Source organism: Hyaena hyaena, unplaced genomic scaffold, assembly GCF_003009895.1.
Source record: "Hyaena hyaena isolate Hyena2069 unplaced genomic scaffold, ASM300989v1 scaffold_415, whole genome shotgun sequence".
NCBI lineage: Eukaryota > Metazoa > Chordata > Mammalia > Carnivora > Hyaenidae > Hyaena > Hyaena hyaena.
In genome coordinates, this window is record NW_024081048.1 from 568,682 (window position 1) to 587,123 (window position 18,442).

An 18,442-nucleotide genomic window follows, 5' to 3' on the forward strand; every position below is an offset into this window, starting at 1 on the left:
AGAAAAAGAAAAAAAGAAAAATACATTTAGAGTAAAATATTCCCTCTTGGAATCCTATCGATTCTTAAATATTTTAAGACTATATTTCAAGTTCTTCCAAGGAGTTCATTTGAGAAGTAACACTCTAAACCAAACTTGCTGTTCTCTTTGAAGACAGATAATTCAGGCTTGTGACTCTTCCATTAAGCCCACTAAGAACCATCCTGGGCAGTGATGGTCCACAGACTCTTCTATATTTCTTTAAAAGGCTGTGTCACTAGATACAAGGTTTATCCCACTTCAAACAAGCAGAAAAAGCAAGGTATCTGAAATATATTTTTACCTGTGTAGTGATCTTTTAAATAAATTATATATATATATATATATATATATATATAACACGTTTCTTAGAAACCTTTTTTTCTGTCTTTAAAAAAACTAATTAGGTCAATGTGCTTCTATGTCATGGAGAGTGTGTGCGCACGTGTGCACGCATGTGTACACACACGTATGTGTACAGGTGTGTGTACATAACTCTTGTAGGAATCTGATGTCCAAGTGTCGTGTATCTTTAAACTGAAGGTAACAGATTGTCAGATGGCATGGATGTCCATATATTTAAGTTTTTAATCATTTCTGGTATGATTAGCATGTCCCTATTAAATGGAATAAAATCACTTTGAGTCTAATTATCCATCTTTTTTCTTTTGTTCTGAAGACATTTGTCACACTCTTCAACTTTTTACTGGTGTTTAAACAGAGTAAAAAAAAAACCCTGATATTTTAGCATTTTAAAGCACATCCTTTTTTTTTTTTCTTACAAATAGTTTATTGTCAAAATGGTTTCCATATAACACCCAGTGCTCATCCCCACAAGCGTCCTCCTCCATGCCCATCTCCCCGCTACCCCCACATCCATCAGTCCTCAGTTTGTTTCTCAGCATTCAAGAGTCTCTCATGGTTTGCCTCTCTCCCTCTCCCCCACCATTTCCCCCCTTCTTCTCCCCCATGGTCCTCCGTTAAGTTATTCCTAATCCTCCTAAACATGCAAACATATGATATTTGTCCTTCTCTGCCTGACTGATTTCACTCAGCATAACACCTTCAAGGTCCATCCATGTTGCTACACATGGCTCTTTCAATGTTTTGGCTATTGTTGAGAGTGCTGCTATGAACATTGGGGTACATGTGCTCCTATGCATCAGCATTTCTGTACCTTTGGGTAAATTCCTAGCAGTGCTGTTGCTGGGTCATAGGGGAGTTCTGTTGTTAGTTTCCTGAGGAACCTCCACACTGTTTTCCAGAGGGGCTGCACCAGTTTACATTCCCACCAACAGTGTAGGAGGGTGCCCGTTTCTCCACATCCTCGTCAGCAACTAAAGTTCTCTGATTTGCTCCTTTTAGCCACTCTGACTGGCGTGAGGTGGTATCTCAGTGTAAACCACATCTTCTTGATCCATTTATCCATTGATGGACACTTAGGCTCTTCCCATGTTTTAGCTATTGTTGAGAGTAAAGCACATCCTTTTGATCAAGTCAGGAGCTAAGGTGAATGCAAACTGATGTCCCTGATCCTTCTTGCACTTATTTTATTTATTTAATTTTTAAGACCTCACTTCAGGGACTATCTCTAGTAGGATTACATTTCTTAACAATAAAATTTGTTTTGGTGTGTTGGTTTTTGTTTTTGTTTTTTTTATTTCAACTGAATAGATTTTTTTTTAAACATATTTCTGTTCTGTGGAACTTCAAATTCATTGATTGCATTTTTTTCTCAACCTTTTTAAATTTGGCATTTGTTAACTAACTGCTTGTTTTCTTTATTGATTATTGTGCTTTTTTCCCTACTATTTCACCATGCCATGTTTTCAGGCCTCGTTATCATTTTACCTGAATATGTCTGGTTTCCCCCAAATAATATCCCACCTACTGTATGACAAATTACCCTACAACTATGCCGATCATACCATGTCCTTATGTTTCTTAGTATCATTTAAATGTTGACTTCCTCTCTTTCCCCTTGGAGAGTTGAGTCAGCTTTGTAACCTGTTCAAGTAAAGATTAGGTCTGTCAACATTTTTAGATGGCCTGTGAAATTTACATATTGATTTGGCCCTGCCCACATGAGCACTATCCACATACACAGAGGTGCTTGCTCTTGAATTTCTTTCACACACAGCTCCTACCATGGCTTCTATTAAACATATGGGTAAGTTTATTTTATAATTTTAATGCAGTATGTTTGCTTGTGTCCTGTGTTTCCATTTACTAGATCGCATGCTTTAAGTCTAAACTTTAATTACCCTGATATCCTACATTTTACCTTTAATAATATCCTTGAAAATCTCTTTTAAAGGCTGTCTTAGAAGCCTCTATTTTAGTCTCTCAAGCTTTCACTGACATTACATTATACTGTAACCTCTTAATTATGGACATATATATTTATTTATTTTTTATTCCTGCATGTGAAGTCCTTCCTCACCATAGAAAACAGGTAAAGCATGCCATTGGTTTCATATTTTCACAAACAAGGTAGCAACTGAAAATGATAAATGTTTATCACACATAGTTATGTGTGTGTACATGTGCATAAATATGTGCATATGTGTGTGCACATAAATATGGTTATCTCCAAGGATTAAAGTGATAAAACAAATTTTACCTGTAGTTTGACAATAGTGACTAAGGTCTTGAGATAGTTTACACATCTTTAGAAGGATTTTATTTAGTTGCAGAATAATTCTGTTAGTTACATAGAATATGTTTGCTGTTCATTCTTTGTTATGATTAGATATCATTTTCCTTTCAATGTAACATCAGGCTATTTAAAATTGTTATTCAATTTGTACAAAGTGTTGAAAAAGTATGTAAAATTAGGTATTGATCAAGAACTTTTTATCTTTCAGAAAAGACTGTAGGCTTTTCATTTAGTCTAACTGGGTTTGAATCCTTGATTTGGCACATACTAGATTTATGACCTCCTCTAGTTGTTGAAAGATCCCAGTGGGTGGTATGACAGGTCAATAGATAACACAGGTGAAATAGTTCAACAACTGACAGATAGTAAGCCTCCAGCATGTGTTAACTCCCTTAATCTATCATCATCATAATTTGTAGGTCTTTGCTTATCCACACAGTCTACGATTGCAATGTGTATTATACCAAGATTCTTCTTTTCATTTCCTGAACTGAAAAAAAAAAGAAAAAACAAAGAAATCACTTAAATAATTCCATCTTCTAACAGAAGCTGCGTACAGATTTAAATTAGTAAACCTAACATCTGATGTGATCTATAGCTCAAGGGTGTGGGTGGACTCAGTATGATTATCCTCTTTGGCAAGAAAGGAAATCAGAAATACAATGAACTGTGTGTTACTCAGTTCACAAATCCTGTTTCTATTAATACTGTGATCAGAACTCAAGCCATGTGACCCCTCTTCTAGAACTCTTACAATTCATCTATCATCTGCTTCTCAAATATGTTTTGTCATTCAGTTTACTTTACTCTTCCTCTTTTACTTCGCAAGTGTTAAATTCCATGAATCAGCTTATCTAAAAATACTGTTACAAAGGATTTTCTAAACCATACAAATGCTAAAAGAAGGTTTATTTTTAATTTATTATTTAATTTATTTTTAATACTTCTGAAGAGAGCCTTTAAAAGTATGACAGAATATTTAAATGGAAATTACTGTGAAAGTTAATGGCATAAAAGTTTTAAATTTTAGTAATAGAACAATACAAGGCAAATAAAGTTGAAAATAGTAAAAAAAACTATTGTCAAATATCAGAAGGCTGGCTGGTTCCTTACTAATTAGCATGGAAAGGACAAACGAATTCAAAGAAAAAACTAAACAAGGATATTATCACAAGTATTTTAAAATATAAATGGCTGAGGTACTTAAGAAAACAGGTTAAACTTCATTCGATTGAATACTTACCAATAAAAAAGTACTTGTTAAAACCAGTGTGTATGTAGTCAGGCATTCTCACACACTGTTAGTACACACTAACAGTAGTTAGCAGTAGTGCTGCACGCTGACAGTGGAAAACTACACTTGGGGTGAGCACAGCATAAGATAGATGTTGAGTCACCATGTCATACACCTGAAACTAACTTTGTGTGTCAGCTGTACTCAAAAATTTTAAAAACTACATATGAATTTTTAGCAGTTTTTGTTAAGATCAAAGAACTGCAAATAAAAGCATGTCCATTAAATAGGAGATTGGTTATTTAAAAGACCATACATCCTTTAGTATGGAATATTTTTCAATGATGGAAAGAGAGAGCATTAACTCTATCCAAAATACAAGCCTATCTCCAAGGCACATAAGAGTCAAGTTTCAGAACGTATGATTTGGTGTATGAAGGATCCCATATACGTAAGTATGTAGATTTGAAAATTTATAAAACTATAGAGGGTAGGGGAGACTGTACCTGAACTGGGGGCTGAAAGAAACTTCTCATTTTATGCCTTTTTATAATTTTCAGTATTTGTTATTTGTCCATATTAGTTTAGTAAATTCCCTAAAATAAACATTTGCTTAATCACTAATCATCATCATACCAAGTATTTACTAAACACTCCATGTCAGGCTCTTTGCTAAATCCTTTGTATTCTCACTGTCAGTCTTTACAACAGATTAGATCCACTGTAACTAAGAGAGGTGTAGTGGTTAGCAACCTTAACACACTTTAGGAAGTGACGAATTCCAAAGTCACATTCTGCTTCATTGGCTTTCCGAGCAGATGCCCTTCATCCACATCAAACCACTGAATATTTGTGGTACGACTGCCAGCAACCTCTGACTTCTGGCCATTCTTGCTCCTTTTAAGATATTATTATGGTTATGACAGTTGTGTGTGTCCATTTACTTCACTGGTTACCACTCTGGGGATTCAGCAGTAAGCCAACCAAATGTCCCCCTCCTCATGGAGCCAACATTCTAGCAGCTGCAAAAACAGGACCAAAAAAATAGCCCAATGGATGGCTGATGGTGCTATGTAATCTGAAGAAAATAAAACAGAAGGGAGAAAAGAATGGAAGGGGCTTGAGTTTGAGTGTCTAGTAATCAGGCCCCTGTCAACTCTCCTTACTTAGTTTCTGTTATGATCTTCTTAGTTTTACTCTTTTCTTTTTATTAAAAAAAATGAGTAGTCATTGAACTCCTAACCCCTACTCAATACAACCAGTGCCCAGTAACATTAGGATTTATTTGTCTGTCTGGCCCCAAATGCTATGTGGTCTCTCACAAAAGAAGGGTTCCCAAAGAACTGTGTGTAAGCTGACTTTATTATGTCGGAAGTTTTATCTTTCGTTATACTAGATGTATCTAGTGCTGTAGTGGATTTACATAAGGCAAGGGGTACTCTCCTATAAAATATATCTCTTCAAAACACTGTAGGTACATAATCTTTTTAAAACGAAAACCTCAAAATTCTTTACTCTGAAATGGGTGCACCATTTTTCTGCCTTATTGTTCAAGATATCTATTTAGCTCAAAATCTAAATAAATGACTGCAGATTGTACTTAGCTGTGCTCTCTCTGGGTGTTAGCACACAAGACTCGAAAAGCTCCTCAGGAACTTCTGTCTCTGGGATTGGACACAGCTTTTGGGAGTGTGTGACATTTCCCTCTCCAGAGACAGTCAGAGGGTTTGGATGGCATTAGGCTACCGATGAGGGATCCAAGTAAATGCAGTGTCTGTTTAAAGCATCTATCGTGCTTTTATTTCTTCTGAAATACCGTTCTCTAATAGTGTTCATGATTTCAACATAATTTAACGATCCTTTCGATGTTTAAAATATGCTCTTTAAAATAGGTACTATCTGGGGCGCCTGGGTGGCTTAGTCGGTTAAGCGTCCGACTTTCGCTCAGGTCATGATCTCGCGGTTCATGGGTTCGAGCCCAGCGTCGGGCTCTGTGCTGACTGCCAGCTCAGAGCCTGGAGCCTGTTTCAGTCTGTGACTCCCTCTCTCTCTGACCCTCCCCTGCTCGCGCTGTCTCTCTCTCTCTCTCCTAGAAATAAATAAAACATTTAAAAAATTAAAAAATAAATAAATAAATAAAATAGGTACTATCTGGGGCGCCTGGGTGGCTCAGTCGGTTGAGTGTCCGACTTCCGCTCAGGTTTTGATCTCATGGTTTATGGGTTCAAGCCCCACCTAGGGCTTTGTGCTGACAGCTAGTTCAGAGCCTGGAGCCTGTCTTTGGATTCTGTGTCTCCCTCTCTCGCTGACCCTCCCCTTCTCATGCTGTCTCCCTCTCTCAGAAATAAATTTTTAAAAAAATTAAAAAATTTTAAAAAATAGGTACTATCTGAACTGTGTTGGTGAGCTATTTATCAATTTTCAGTTTTCATATGGGGGGTGGGAGAGTGAGTGTGTTAGAATTGAAGTTGAGAAGAAAATATATCAAAGCAGCTTCAATACAATAAAATAGATGTTCCTAATCAAGATATTCATTAAAATAGTTTTCTACTCTTTACTAATACCGCAAAGATGAGAGATCACAGCTTAAAGAAATCCTCTTTTCAAGATACCTGAAAGCTGTGTAGTTAATCTTTTTAAACGAAAAGCATAAATCACCTGGAGACTGTCCAAGGCCATTTCTACTTTATCCTAATTAAGCAGTCTAGAATTTGAAAAAAATCTCAATATACCTAAAGTATTAATATCTAAGTATTAATTTTTAAATAAATGTGTCCATAAAAATACCTTGAAAAAATAAAGTAATGCCTGAGATAAAAAGAGCACTTTGAATTCCTTTCCAGTCCTATTGCACTACTAACAAATGAAAAATTCACCACCACTCTGAAGGGGCCAGTATGACCAATCGAATGATAAGAACTGGTTTAAATATGATCTAATGGACTAAATATATTTCTGCCTGTTATTGTTAGCTTGCTTTATTTCAAGGTTGACTTGGAGACATTTATTCTGCTGGCCTGTCTGATAGATGACAGTTTAAGTGTCTAAAGATTTTGATGTCTTACATGATTTTGAGAATTTCTCTTCAAAAATGGATTCTTAGTATCGAGGGTCTTTCCCTCACAAGGCTTTTTATTTTTATTAGGTTTTAAAATAATACCTTTCTTTTAAAGTAACTTAAGTTTATCCTGTTTTATTTAAAGGTCATGTTAGATGTAATCTGTTTAAATACTATTTAATAATTGTATCTTGGGTGAAGAAATTTAAGGGAAATTTAATTTTTTGCTTTCATAGGGAGATTTTGCTCTGCTCATAAAACTTCTGTAAAACTAACAGAAAATGATGAACAGTTAAGAATTTCCAGTTAAAACAATATGCTATTTCCTTTTTTAAAAGTCTGTTTGTCATCTTTGTTGATAGACAGTGTCTCCAATTGTTTTCAAAATGCTTAGTCTTTATGCAGGTCAAATTAATGCTGTATAAAAAAGTACATTTTAATTCAATATCATGAAGTTTTTGTAAGCTAAGTCATGACAAGGAAGTGATACTGCTAATTCTTCCCAATTTATGCTTTCCACCCCCGGACCCTGTTCGTCATCTGGTATAATGATTGTTCAGGAAAAAAAAAAAATACATAGAGGCAGCTCAGCAAGTCAGTCCCTTTTGTTTCTCTGGCCTCTGACTTACTTGGATGGGAGAATGGCCAGAAAAAAAAAAAAAAAAAAAAGTCTGCTGTGTATCTCAGATATAGGGAATGGGTCCTCACCAGACCATAAAAATAGATCAGTAAGAGCCATAACAGTAGTGTGATATGTGTGTGGGTTTTCTCTCTCTCTCTCTCTCTCTTTTTTTTTTTTTTTTTACTAATTCCTCTGGCAACAAATTACACACTGGGATGTGATGTGTCCTTTTTTTTTTTTAAAGCATATTTAAACTCACACACTTTATGTAATGAGGATTTTAGTGTAGGATTTTTCTGCAGAATACCATTTGGTCCTACTAAGAACCGTCTGTTCAAATGTTTGAGCATTTGATTGAAAAGTCCTCCATAGCCTTTTTAAAGGTAAGTCATATGCTTTTTTTTTTAACAAAAAAGATTTCTATGTCCCAAATGATAGATGACTCTACTATATAAACTCTTTTAAGAAGTTGTAGAAGAGTAACAACAAAAATCTTGTAACTATTTTATTCAAAGTCATTAGGCTTTATTTAAAAATTGGGTTTGTGTTGTTTTCCAAGTAGCCAATTTTTCTACATTTTATGTTTAAAAAATATTAAAACCTTGTCCAATGGTCAATGACATTTTATTTATTGGTGTTTAAAATATTATGCCTGTCTATAAACCTTTACTTGTTAATATTTATAATGATTTTAAATCCAATTTGATATTATAAAACTTTTATTGTACACATAGGCTAGTTATACCTGGTTTTTAAATTAGGAATAACATTTACCATAAAATTAATATAATGCGTTAGTTATAAATGACTTGCCACTCATGTCAGTATGCTTTCTAGTTCTCAATTAACTACATATTATTTTACAGTCATTAGTGTGTTTAATTTTTTATCTGAATTGCATTTTTCGTGAACCTGACTTTGTCAATATGGTTAAACATAGTATGTATTTTGGATATGTTCTTGTTAAGTATTTTTTTTTTCCTAATGAAAAAGATACTGTATCACTACTGGGAATGGTAAGTTATGTTGCAAATAATGATTCTAGGTTTAATTAGTGTAAATTATATAAAATTTGGTGAGAAAATAAAAACAAACCAAAACTACTACTTCTGGCTATTTAGGAAGCTTATTACAAATATAAGCAAATTATTTCCTTGAATGATGATACCAAGTTTAAATAAAGGATAAATCATTTTAGAAAAATTAAAAGTTTCAAATTAATTACATTAAGTTAATTCATATATAACTGTAAGTGGCATAAATTCCCTGGAGTAAATCTTACACAGTCTCTAGGACACCAAGAAACATAGTGAAAGATGTTTTAAAAATGTGTGCATGTATTTTTTAGTCCTCTTCATTGTGGTTTTAAGTTAGTACTGTCTTTTGAATCTAAAATAAACGTTGCTTTCAATATTGGCTCACAAAATAACCCAAAAGAAATTTTTAAAAAGTTTTGTTATGCAGAGTCCAGTGGTCCATTGGATTTTATGAGAGAAAAATATGTAGAAAATTTTTATTTACCAGAAGCATGATTAAACCAAAACAATGAACCAAATACACAACCATCAGCAAACAGGTTAGCCCGGGAAGAATACCAATTACAATTGGAGAGTAAATGGACAGAATGTACTGAAAATTTTGGAATTTCTAATTGTCTCCCTTATTTTCTATGAAAATGTTTGGGCATGTTTACTCCAACACATTTGAATCTTGGGGACTTTTTGTTTCTGAAGGAATTCTGTAACTATATTTTGATTTAATTGTAAGCTGTTTTAGTTCACTGGCCCAAGTTATGGCTAAAAGTTGCAAATAGCATCTTGTCAGCTAGCAGCTGCCTCTCCATTTGGGTGATATTCTAAGTTCCTACATATAAAAATAATAATTTCATCAGATTCTATTGTAATCTAACTGTTTTGCAAATAATCTTTCCTACTTGTATAGACTATATGTATTTATTAGATTTCTAAAAAAATATCTGGCCAATATGAAATAACACTATATGCTTTAACAGTAAGGTTGTTCAAAATAATGCTTCATGATAAAATGTCAAAATAATATTTCTTATGATAAGAATTTTTACCCAAATCTCATTTATTTTTATTTGGCATTAACAACCTTATTTGATGAGTGATATAGCCATTTTAGGCCACAGAGAAACTACCCTATTAAGACCCAAATCGAAGCTAAATCACTTGATTTCAAATTCCAGGGTCTGAACCATTATAAATTACATGGTATCTTATTGTTTATAGTATAATTTGTGGTGGGAAAAAATAACAATCCTGTCTGAGGTTCGGTGATCAAGAAGAACTCTAGACAATCCCATTTAAACCAACACGATTCTAAGAGACTCATTTCAAATCTATAGTAATCCTTGTAATCAAGTACTCCAAAAAGTAAGCTTGTTTATAGAAGGATCTTTAGTATGATATATGAAATCCAATATACCTACTGTTTTAATTTAAGACTACCACCAAGGTTTAAATTATAATATTTGAAAAGTATAATTTGGTGATGTGTCTTATTGTTTCATATTATAGATGTTTATAAAATCTTTTTCTATCAGGTATTTTTAACTCCACCTATTCTAATAGGATAAAAAAGGACTATGGTAACTTTTCAATAAGAAAAGATATTGGTGAACTTCTCATCTAGTTATTTAAGAGTCTTCTGCAGAGCCCTTGAGTTCTGTGAGGATGACTCAGAACCCAAGTGAAGGGTGACACGAAGGGGAAAGGGCCACAGTTCTTGCCCCCTTTTACCAGAGGTTTTCTGTTTATATATTTGAATTGCATATAAAGAATTCTACTCCTAAACACAAGTTTATAAAATACTGATCTAATGGCCTTCTGTTTCCACATGATGAAATGTAACCAGATTTAAATTATTGATTTACACTCATTATAAATAGCTGGGATTTGAATCTGAATCTTACTCATGTCCAGGAAATCATGGCTTTGTAAACACACCTAGATAGACTGTAGGGTCAGAATATGAAAAGGCATTTAACTGTGAAAGCTAACTTTCATCTTTTATACACAACTCGTTAAATTAACCCCCCCCCCCACCAAACTCCAAAAATGGGTTCTGTGGGGTGGTACTGTATTTATTAGGTGAAGAAGTCTGTGTAGCAAAAGAGCAGTGCAATGTGTGTGTGGTTGAAAACAGAAGTGTGTGGTCTGGTTTTCATTTCTAAGGAAATGTGGAAGGAAAGTTTGTGGATAGAATAAGAAATCTGAGATACCCACTCATGAGGAAGAAAATAACATCCTGGTCCTGGCATTTATTTATGGTACAAATACTCTCGTACTCTGAAGCTTTTTCAAGGTTTGCAGTTTACATCCCTGGAAATTTTACCTCTGGGTCATGCCTTTTCTGGGTGGAGTTTCCCAAGGAATACAGCTTTATCTACACATGGGAGGAATTACAGATTCTCTAGGAATTTTCTCTGATTTTTCTGATCTATTTATTGGAAAAGTTTCTTATAGCTCAGTCTCTCAGTTTCTACCACCAGATTTCCAACTTGGTGGAAAAGCATAATGCTCATAAATTCATTCTGGAAACACTCCACTGATTTGACCACAATAAAATAAAGAAAAAATGTACTCTTTTTCCTTCTTTCAAAGATAACCCAAGGGAATAAGCTGTACTCACAAATTCTACAAAAGGAATAGGACTTATAATCTATAAACTGATAGGATACAGCTGACCTCCCTCTAGACTCCAGAAAGGTATGTGACAAGTGATATTTTAAAATATGCCTTTTTCTTTTCTTTTCTTTATACAAGTCTCAACAATTGCTTTTTTCTTTTCTGTACCTGTGATGATGCTTTGCTTTCTAAATTTATGTACTTGAAGCAAGAAGTAAATTATTGCAGATCTCAATGTCGTGTCTATTCTTATGAAGGAGAAATAATAATAAATAATAAAATGCAATCCAAAATTAGCAAGTGAAATACATTTCCATTTTAATATATAAGGAACTTGTTATTAAGAAAACCAAGTGTTCAAGACACAAATTTACAAGCCTTAGCTACATTTGAGAGAAGATTGGGGAGAAACTACACTTTTATTTTTTGCTGAAGATAAACATGGCTGGAAAAACTGGTGAATAGAATGTGCTGTAACCTGAACTTTCCTCTTATGTACTAAGTGTGTGTCTTACATAATGTGTTTGGCCCTCCTTTGCCTCAGATGAATGAAACTAAATTTAATAATAAGCATAAAGCTAAAGGAAGAGCTTAATAACAATACTTAATTACTCATGGTGTCCAGGCACTGAAGGATAATAAGTGAATGCAAGTAATGTCAAATATCTTGCATGTTATTAGGGGAAAAAGTTGGAAACTTCCAACAAAGTAACAAAAATGAGTCAGTCAGTTGAAAATTTGAAAAAAGTACATAAACTCATAGTCTCTCTCAAGAGTGTTAGCGCATGTGTGAAGTAATGTTATATTAATGCTTAATAGCTTTGCTTACATATCATCTAGACCCGTGTTATCCCAGTAACTATCTAACAATGTGATTCAACAGAATAAATTACTTGATACTTCTTTTTTTCTGATGAGCTTGACTCAACGGTACAGTGAATGTACCGTCTCACTTCAGTTTTAATTTTAACACACACAGAGCCTATGTAGGACCCAGGCATGCCCATTACTTAATACATCTGGGGCTCAGGGTGCTTTAAAGTCATAGTCCTGAGCTTCCAGGATTATAAAGGGAGGCATTGGACAACATGTGCTGCTGCTAGGTCCTTCAGCGGACATTCTTGGGACTCTTTGCCCCTTGCAGCAACTCTCGTCTGTAGTACACAGGCTATTTGAATAAAGGAGAGTAATTCTAGAAAAAGTCCAGTTCACAACTAGATTATGGCACCTAATCTGGAAAAGAGCAGATATGTGCACAAAACTTTTTAGCAACAACAGAGTTGTAATTTTTAAATCATTTTAATGTTCCAGATGTCAGAGTTGCAAATGACATTAATAGGAGTAAAGATTTTTAGTGACATTTATATAGAACATAAAATAATTTTCCAAAAGGGATAATTCAATATTTGAGTTGTTTCTTTTATGTTTTTATTTATTTTGCGAGAGAGAAAAAGAGAAAGAGCATGAGTGGGGGAGGGGCAGACAGAGAGTAAGAGAGAATCCCAAGCAGGCTTCTAGCCGTCACTGCAGGGCCCAGGATGGGTTTCCACCTCACAGACCATGAGATCATGACTTGAGACGTATAACCAACTGAGCCATCTAGGAGCCCCTTCACTTGGTTTTTAAAAAATAGAATCATGAGGGGCTCCTGGCTGTTTCAGTTAAGGGGCTGACTTTGGTTCAGGTCATGATCTCGTGGGAGTTTGAGCCCTGCATTGGGCTCTGTACTGACAGCTCAGAACCTGAGCCCTGCTTCAGATTCTGTGTCTCTCTGCCCCTCCCCCACTCATATTCTCATCCTCTCTATCTCTCGAAAATAAACATTTAAAAACATTAAAAAATAGATTCATGATATCATATAAAGAAAACTGTAATTTGACTCTGGGGATTTCCTTTCCCAATTTTTAACTGGCTTTGCAAAGCCATAGGTTTCTACAGAGATTCTCCTAGAGCTTCCTCAAAGAAAGGAGTGTGTCAGGTGGGAAAGGGGAGACCAACTTGGGAATCAAGGTCACAGGGCTGCCACCACTGTTGTACTCCATAGTCACTCTGTCCGTTGGTCTCCCATGTAAGGATCTGAAGAACCAGTTCAGGCACTTAAGTTAAAAACGGCTGATCTCATCCTAGTGTCTTATTTTACACGTGAGGAAATTGAAGTCCTGAGAGATTAAGTAATTTGCCCGTTGTCATCTGGCAAGGGAGTGGCACATCAGTTTTTGATTTAATCTCTGCTAGTCCACTGGTCTCAACTACACTAGGTTTGATCCCTGTCTTGATTGCTACTTCAGGTTTAACTTGGAAATGACAGGTAGAGAATGCTGTATGAAATGAGTGGTCAATAAGATACTACCTAATAGGCTCCCTTGAATATGAGTATTTGTCCATAGTATACAGACCACCCAGATGGGGAGCATGTTATATGATTTCAGAGGTAAGGGAAAGCTTTCTTCATGCTCCACCCCTAAACAATATCAGACAAATGCCACTTACTTAGTGAGATATGGAAGTCCATAGGAAAATCACATCACTTGTTTAGGCTTATAGACTGTCCTTTTACATTGAAAAAAACAAACAAACATGTGATCCAAATACTACTCACACTTCTTAGCTAGCAGAACCTCAGTGTGAATGGGTTCAGTTCATCCTCCCTTATAGTGGGAGTATCCTAGGTATAAGGCATGGGTAAAGGGAGGTCACAAAGATGAGAAAAGGTAAAGATAAATGAAATTGCCATCGGAAAACTCTGTAACATTTATCTTTCACAATTTTGAGGAAAAGTCTAATTTTCCTTATTTTCTTAGCTATGCAAGCAATATTCCTGAAAAACTAAATAGTTTCTCCAGTGGAAAATAAGTACTAATAATACTAGAGTGGCACCTGTGTGGCAGCAAAACTGTGGAGGGAAAATCTGAGGCCATAACAAATATAATTTTTGTTATTACATTTGTAGTGTTGACAATAATAATGGGCATGTGACTTTTTTTTTTTAATCTATAATCTCCATTCTGTTGGCATTTATGTTTTCCGTGGCCTTGGGCACTGAAGCAAGCTCCAAAACACGTTTTGACTGTTTATCAATGTCAGGTCAGCCCCATTTAAAAAATTACTGTTACAACCAAAGTATAAATGTGTTCTAAAATTCCAGAAGTAGTAAATTCTTACTAACTTTGTTACAATAGAATCCACTCATTTCATAAATCATTTTCTTTCAATCTTTATGAAATAACCATAGAGTATATATAATTATAGATACCAAAAATAAGACTGAATAGGGGAAATACACACTGGCACACATTAGCTGATTTTAACAGATTTGGTGTGAATCAAATACCCATGATGACAAAACAAACAATAGTGCAGCTACATATGTAAAAACAAACAAGCAAAAAAACCCTCTGAGGTTAGGAGCAAAGAAACGTCTATCGTTAAACATCCTTTATCATTATGTATGTTCTTTAAACTCTTCCCACATTTAGCGTATTCAAAAGTCTCATTAATTATTAACAATTATTAACAATGAAATTTAAAGTAAAGTACATTCTTTAAATTTTTAAATTTAAAATATTCTTTAAAATTTTCAGTTTTTAACACTGTAAAAAAATCAGGTATGAGCTCAGTAGTCATCAAAGGAGATTTTCCTTTAATAGTGATTATAATTTTGGTGTTATTAGACAATATTCTAGTGTTAATTTACTGACAATGTATTTTTCCAATGTAACCATGTTTTTTTTTATGTTTTGTTTTAACAGATAGCTTACAAATGATTAGAAGAATTAATTCTTTCTGAGACTCCTCGGATCATTTCCTATAAAATCCGTATCTTGCTGTATACTTGTGGATAAGGTATAGTAAAGGCAATGCCTCTTACCATACTTGCTGAGCATTGGACAGAGAAGACATTGGTTAGGGTACCTTCTGTTTGCAGGGAAACTCCAGGCAGGATGTGGGTCACTGTGTGTGTGTGGAGAAGTCAGGTAAAGAGCAAAGATGTAGTAAGTATCCTGGGCTGCAGGTAGGTAGATGAGAGAGAAAGTACAGTAAACAAGTTCTCCTTAGGTAAGATTTCAGTATCATTCATCCACAGGAATAAAATTTCAAAAGAGAGGAATTTTAAAGAAACCTATATGACAGAGTTTTTAAAATTTCTTCCTGACAAATAGTGACAAGCAAGAAAGGGGAGGATCTAATCCAGAAAGTCAGTTTCATAAAACAAAATGTATTTGTTTATTTATAACCTGAGAAATGCTTGTGCAATTAAGTTTTCTTTGTACTTTGATCTTCTTGTACTGATACTTAAGCTTCTGTTTTACGACCTCTTTCTAATGCCAGGACCAGACCTCTGGAAACCACCTAATCAGACCTGGGAGTTTGAAAGAAGCATTCTGAACCTTAATTTTCCCCCTGATTAAGAAAATGGGCTGTGATCGTAACTGTGGGCTCATCGCTGGTGCTGTCATTGGTGCAGTGTTGGCCGTGTTTGGAGGTATTCTGATGCCAGTGGGAGACCTGCTTATTGAGAGAACCATCAAAAAGGTACAAGTAGTCTGAAGGATATTTCTTGTCATTCTGATTCAGTTGGCTTTAGGTTACTGTTTTGCTCTGATACCTGTTTTGTATTTCATGGTAACTGGCAACATTGTATCTTTAATACAAAGGTGATTATGAGCCATTGCAACTTCACACAATAGAGGAATGTTAAAAATATAATGTACTTTTAGCATGAATGCATCACTATCTTAAGTGATATACCCAAATTCTCATATAAGCTGTTTAGAATTGTACAGGTTAGTAGAAATAATTGCTTTTCATTGTGTCTAAAGACTATATTAATAAGCTTTTGAATGAGAAATATGTATGTGTATTTTGTGTATTATATATAAACTTAAAAATTGATTGTGTTTAATAATGAAGCAGGAATCTTTGGTAAAACTGGTATAATTTTTTTTTATTTAGTAAAATGTTCCTTTTTATAATATATGTAATAACATAATATTGTTTTATAAACATTTCCTGTTTATACCGATTCTGTAAAAATACTTCCAGAAATGTTATGTAGGACATGTGTCAGCATATATGCAATGAGTTGGCTGTAGTTTTACCAAAAACTAGAGTGATTCAATAGCCAGGCTTTGCAAAATAAACTAGAATTCATCTCCTCTCCTTCTTCTTTTTATTGCACTTCACAATCACCGACTTGAACTGAGAGAAAGTGGGAAAACTAGAATAAGAAGCAGATCTACTGAAGTCCTAAACCAATGAGTAGAAAACTCATTTGGCTTCAGGGGTTTGGAGACAGGGTTTAAAAAAAGAAAAAAAGAGAAAAGAAAAGAAGAAAAGAAAAGAAAAGAAAAGAAGTGAAGCTTCTAAGAACATTCCAAGAACAAGATAACATAAGGGATAACTGTGAACTTTGAGAATGTGTATGTACCCTGCCCTAGGGCATGTATGCTCAGGTTTTTTACACATAATCCTGGCCAAATAACATATCTGAGTGCTGGCCTCAGCTCTCAGCCTGCTTGGATGTCAGTGCCTCTGCTGAGTTTTTAGGTGCAGTGCACAAGAACAGGCAGAATCAAATCATCAAATGGGCTACACCTACCAATTTATATTGGCATTTCTGTTACTGCCCAAACCTTTACTTCTCTCATCCACTCACACGTTTGACATCTTGATCTTGCTATGAATATAAATAAATACCATTTATTTCACTGAAGCATTGACTTAATTGACAAATTCATAATAATTAATTTTACATCTAGTTATTCAGGAAAAGAAGTTACCATTTTCCAATATTTCTTTATTTGGCTACAAATGATAACATTTTTAAACTTAAAAGAAATTGTCTTGCTATAGCTGTTGTGTTAGCATTGAAGATAAGAGAATAGGACGTAACTGAGGTAATGGCTTCTGTATATATAAAGGTGCTATATTTGCTCAGTAATGACATATGCATTTTTATCTTTTCTATTGCTAATGGATTGCAAATCTTCAACTCCATGGATTTAACTTAAAAAAAAAAAAAAATACTGTAGAGGTGCCTGGGTGGCCCAGTTGGTAAAGTGTCTGTCTTTGGCTCAGGTCATGATCTCATAGTTCCTGAGTCTGAGCGCCACATCAGGCTCTCTGCTGTCAGCACAGAGACTGCTTTGAATCCTCTGTTCCCCCTCTCTCTTCCCCTCCCCAGCCCTATTTGCTTAGCATTTGACAGAGATAGCATGGGTCCACATACCTTCAGTTTGCAGAACTTCCAGGCAGAATGTAGGTGGCTGTGCTTGGGTGGAGATGCCAGATAAAGGGTGAAGATGCATTTATATATATGTATATGTGTGTGTGTATAACACATATGTATGTATATATGTGTGTGTGTGTGTGTGTGTGTGTGTGTGTGTGTGTGTGTGTGTATAAATTGAATGCCATCCCTTCCCTTGGAATTTCCAGTTTTCTTGCTATTATTCATGATACAGTTCAACAGAGACAGGCAGATGCTGATGAGGTGGGGCTGATGTAACCATGTGAGACGGAATTCCATTGCACAGCACTCTTCCCACTGTATAAATTCTGCTTTCCTTCTGGACCTTCTGTAGAGAACAGAATCAGTATCTGTCCTAAAACTCGGGCTATAATTTATCTTTTGGAAAAGTCTTCAGAATGGAAATTCCTGATAATCTCCCACTACACGGCATTTTAGACAATTTTTCCCAACACACAATTGATGTTCAGTAGCTCAATATTGATCATTTGTCTTTTCTTCTTCATTCAACAGGATTAGTACAGATAGCTTTTCTGTTCGATCATGTGCAAAGTGCTAACATCAACTTTAACGCTCTATTTATCTCTAAGTTCAAAATAGTTGATCATGAGGAAATAACAGTTTTGAGATGTCAAAAAGTTTACTTTTATATAGCGACAGAGAGTAAAATAATTTTTTTTTACCTCAACAAGTATAAAATTTAACCGGGAGAAAAGTATAGTATACCAAAATATAAACGGTAATAATACTTCAAGATGTCCAGTTGAGTTACTGAGAGAGATAGATACCTTAGGAGAATAGAAGACAGAGGTTTTGTGAGTATTTTGATGTGAACATCAGTGTGTATTTCAAAGGTCAGTACTCAGATTGATTTGATCATTGCTCTAGAGGATACAGATAAAACTAAACAGTTGATTTGCTGTCTAGAGAGCTTGAGCTCAAGACAAAAAA

The 18,442-nt window shown here is 34.8% G+C and overlaps 1 protein-coding gene across 11 annotated transcripts in view; it reads left to right on the forward strand.

Annotated features, from left to right (window-relative positions):
* CD36 (CD36 molecule) overlaps positions 1–18,442 on the forward strand; it is a 187,887-nt gene that overhangs the window by 131,894 nt on the left and 37,551 nt on the right. For 6 of the 11 annotated variants that reach the window (XM_039252470.1, XM_039252469.1, XM_039252472.1 and 3 more), the window contains 3 exons: positions 11,218–11,322; positions 14,991–15,084; positions 15,571–15,774. In XM_039252470.1, the coding sequence (XP_039108401.1) occupies positions 15,655–15,774 (120 nt within the window). In that variant the 5' untranslated portion in view covers positions 11,218–11,322; positions 14,991–15,084; positions 15,571–15,654. Of the gene's footprint in view, positions 1–7,596; positions 7,975–11,217; positions 11,323–14,990; positions 15,085–15,570; positions 15,775–18,442 lie in introns of those variants that run through there. The other 5 variants (XM_039252478.1, XM_039252477.1, XM_039252480.1 and 2 more) reach the window with 3 other exon arrangements.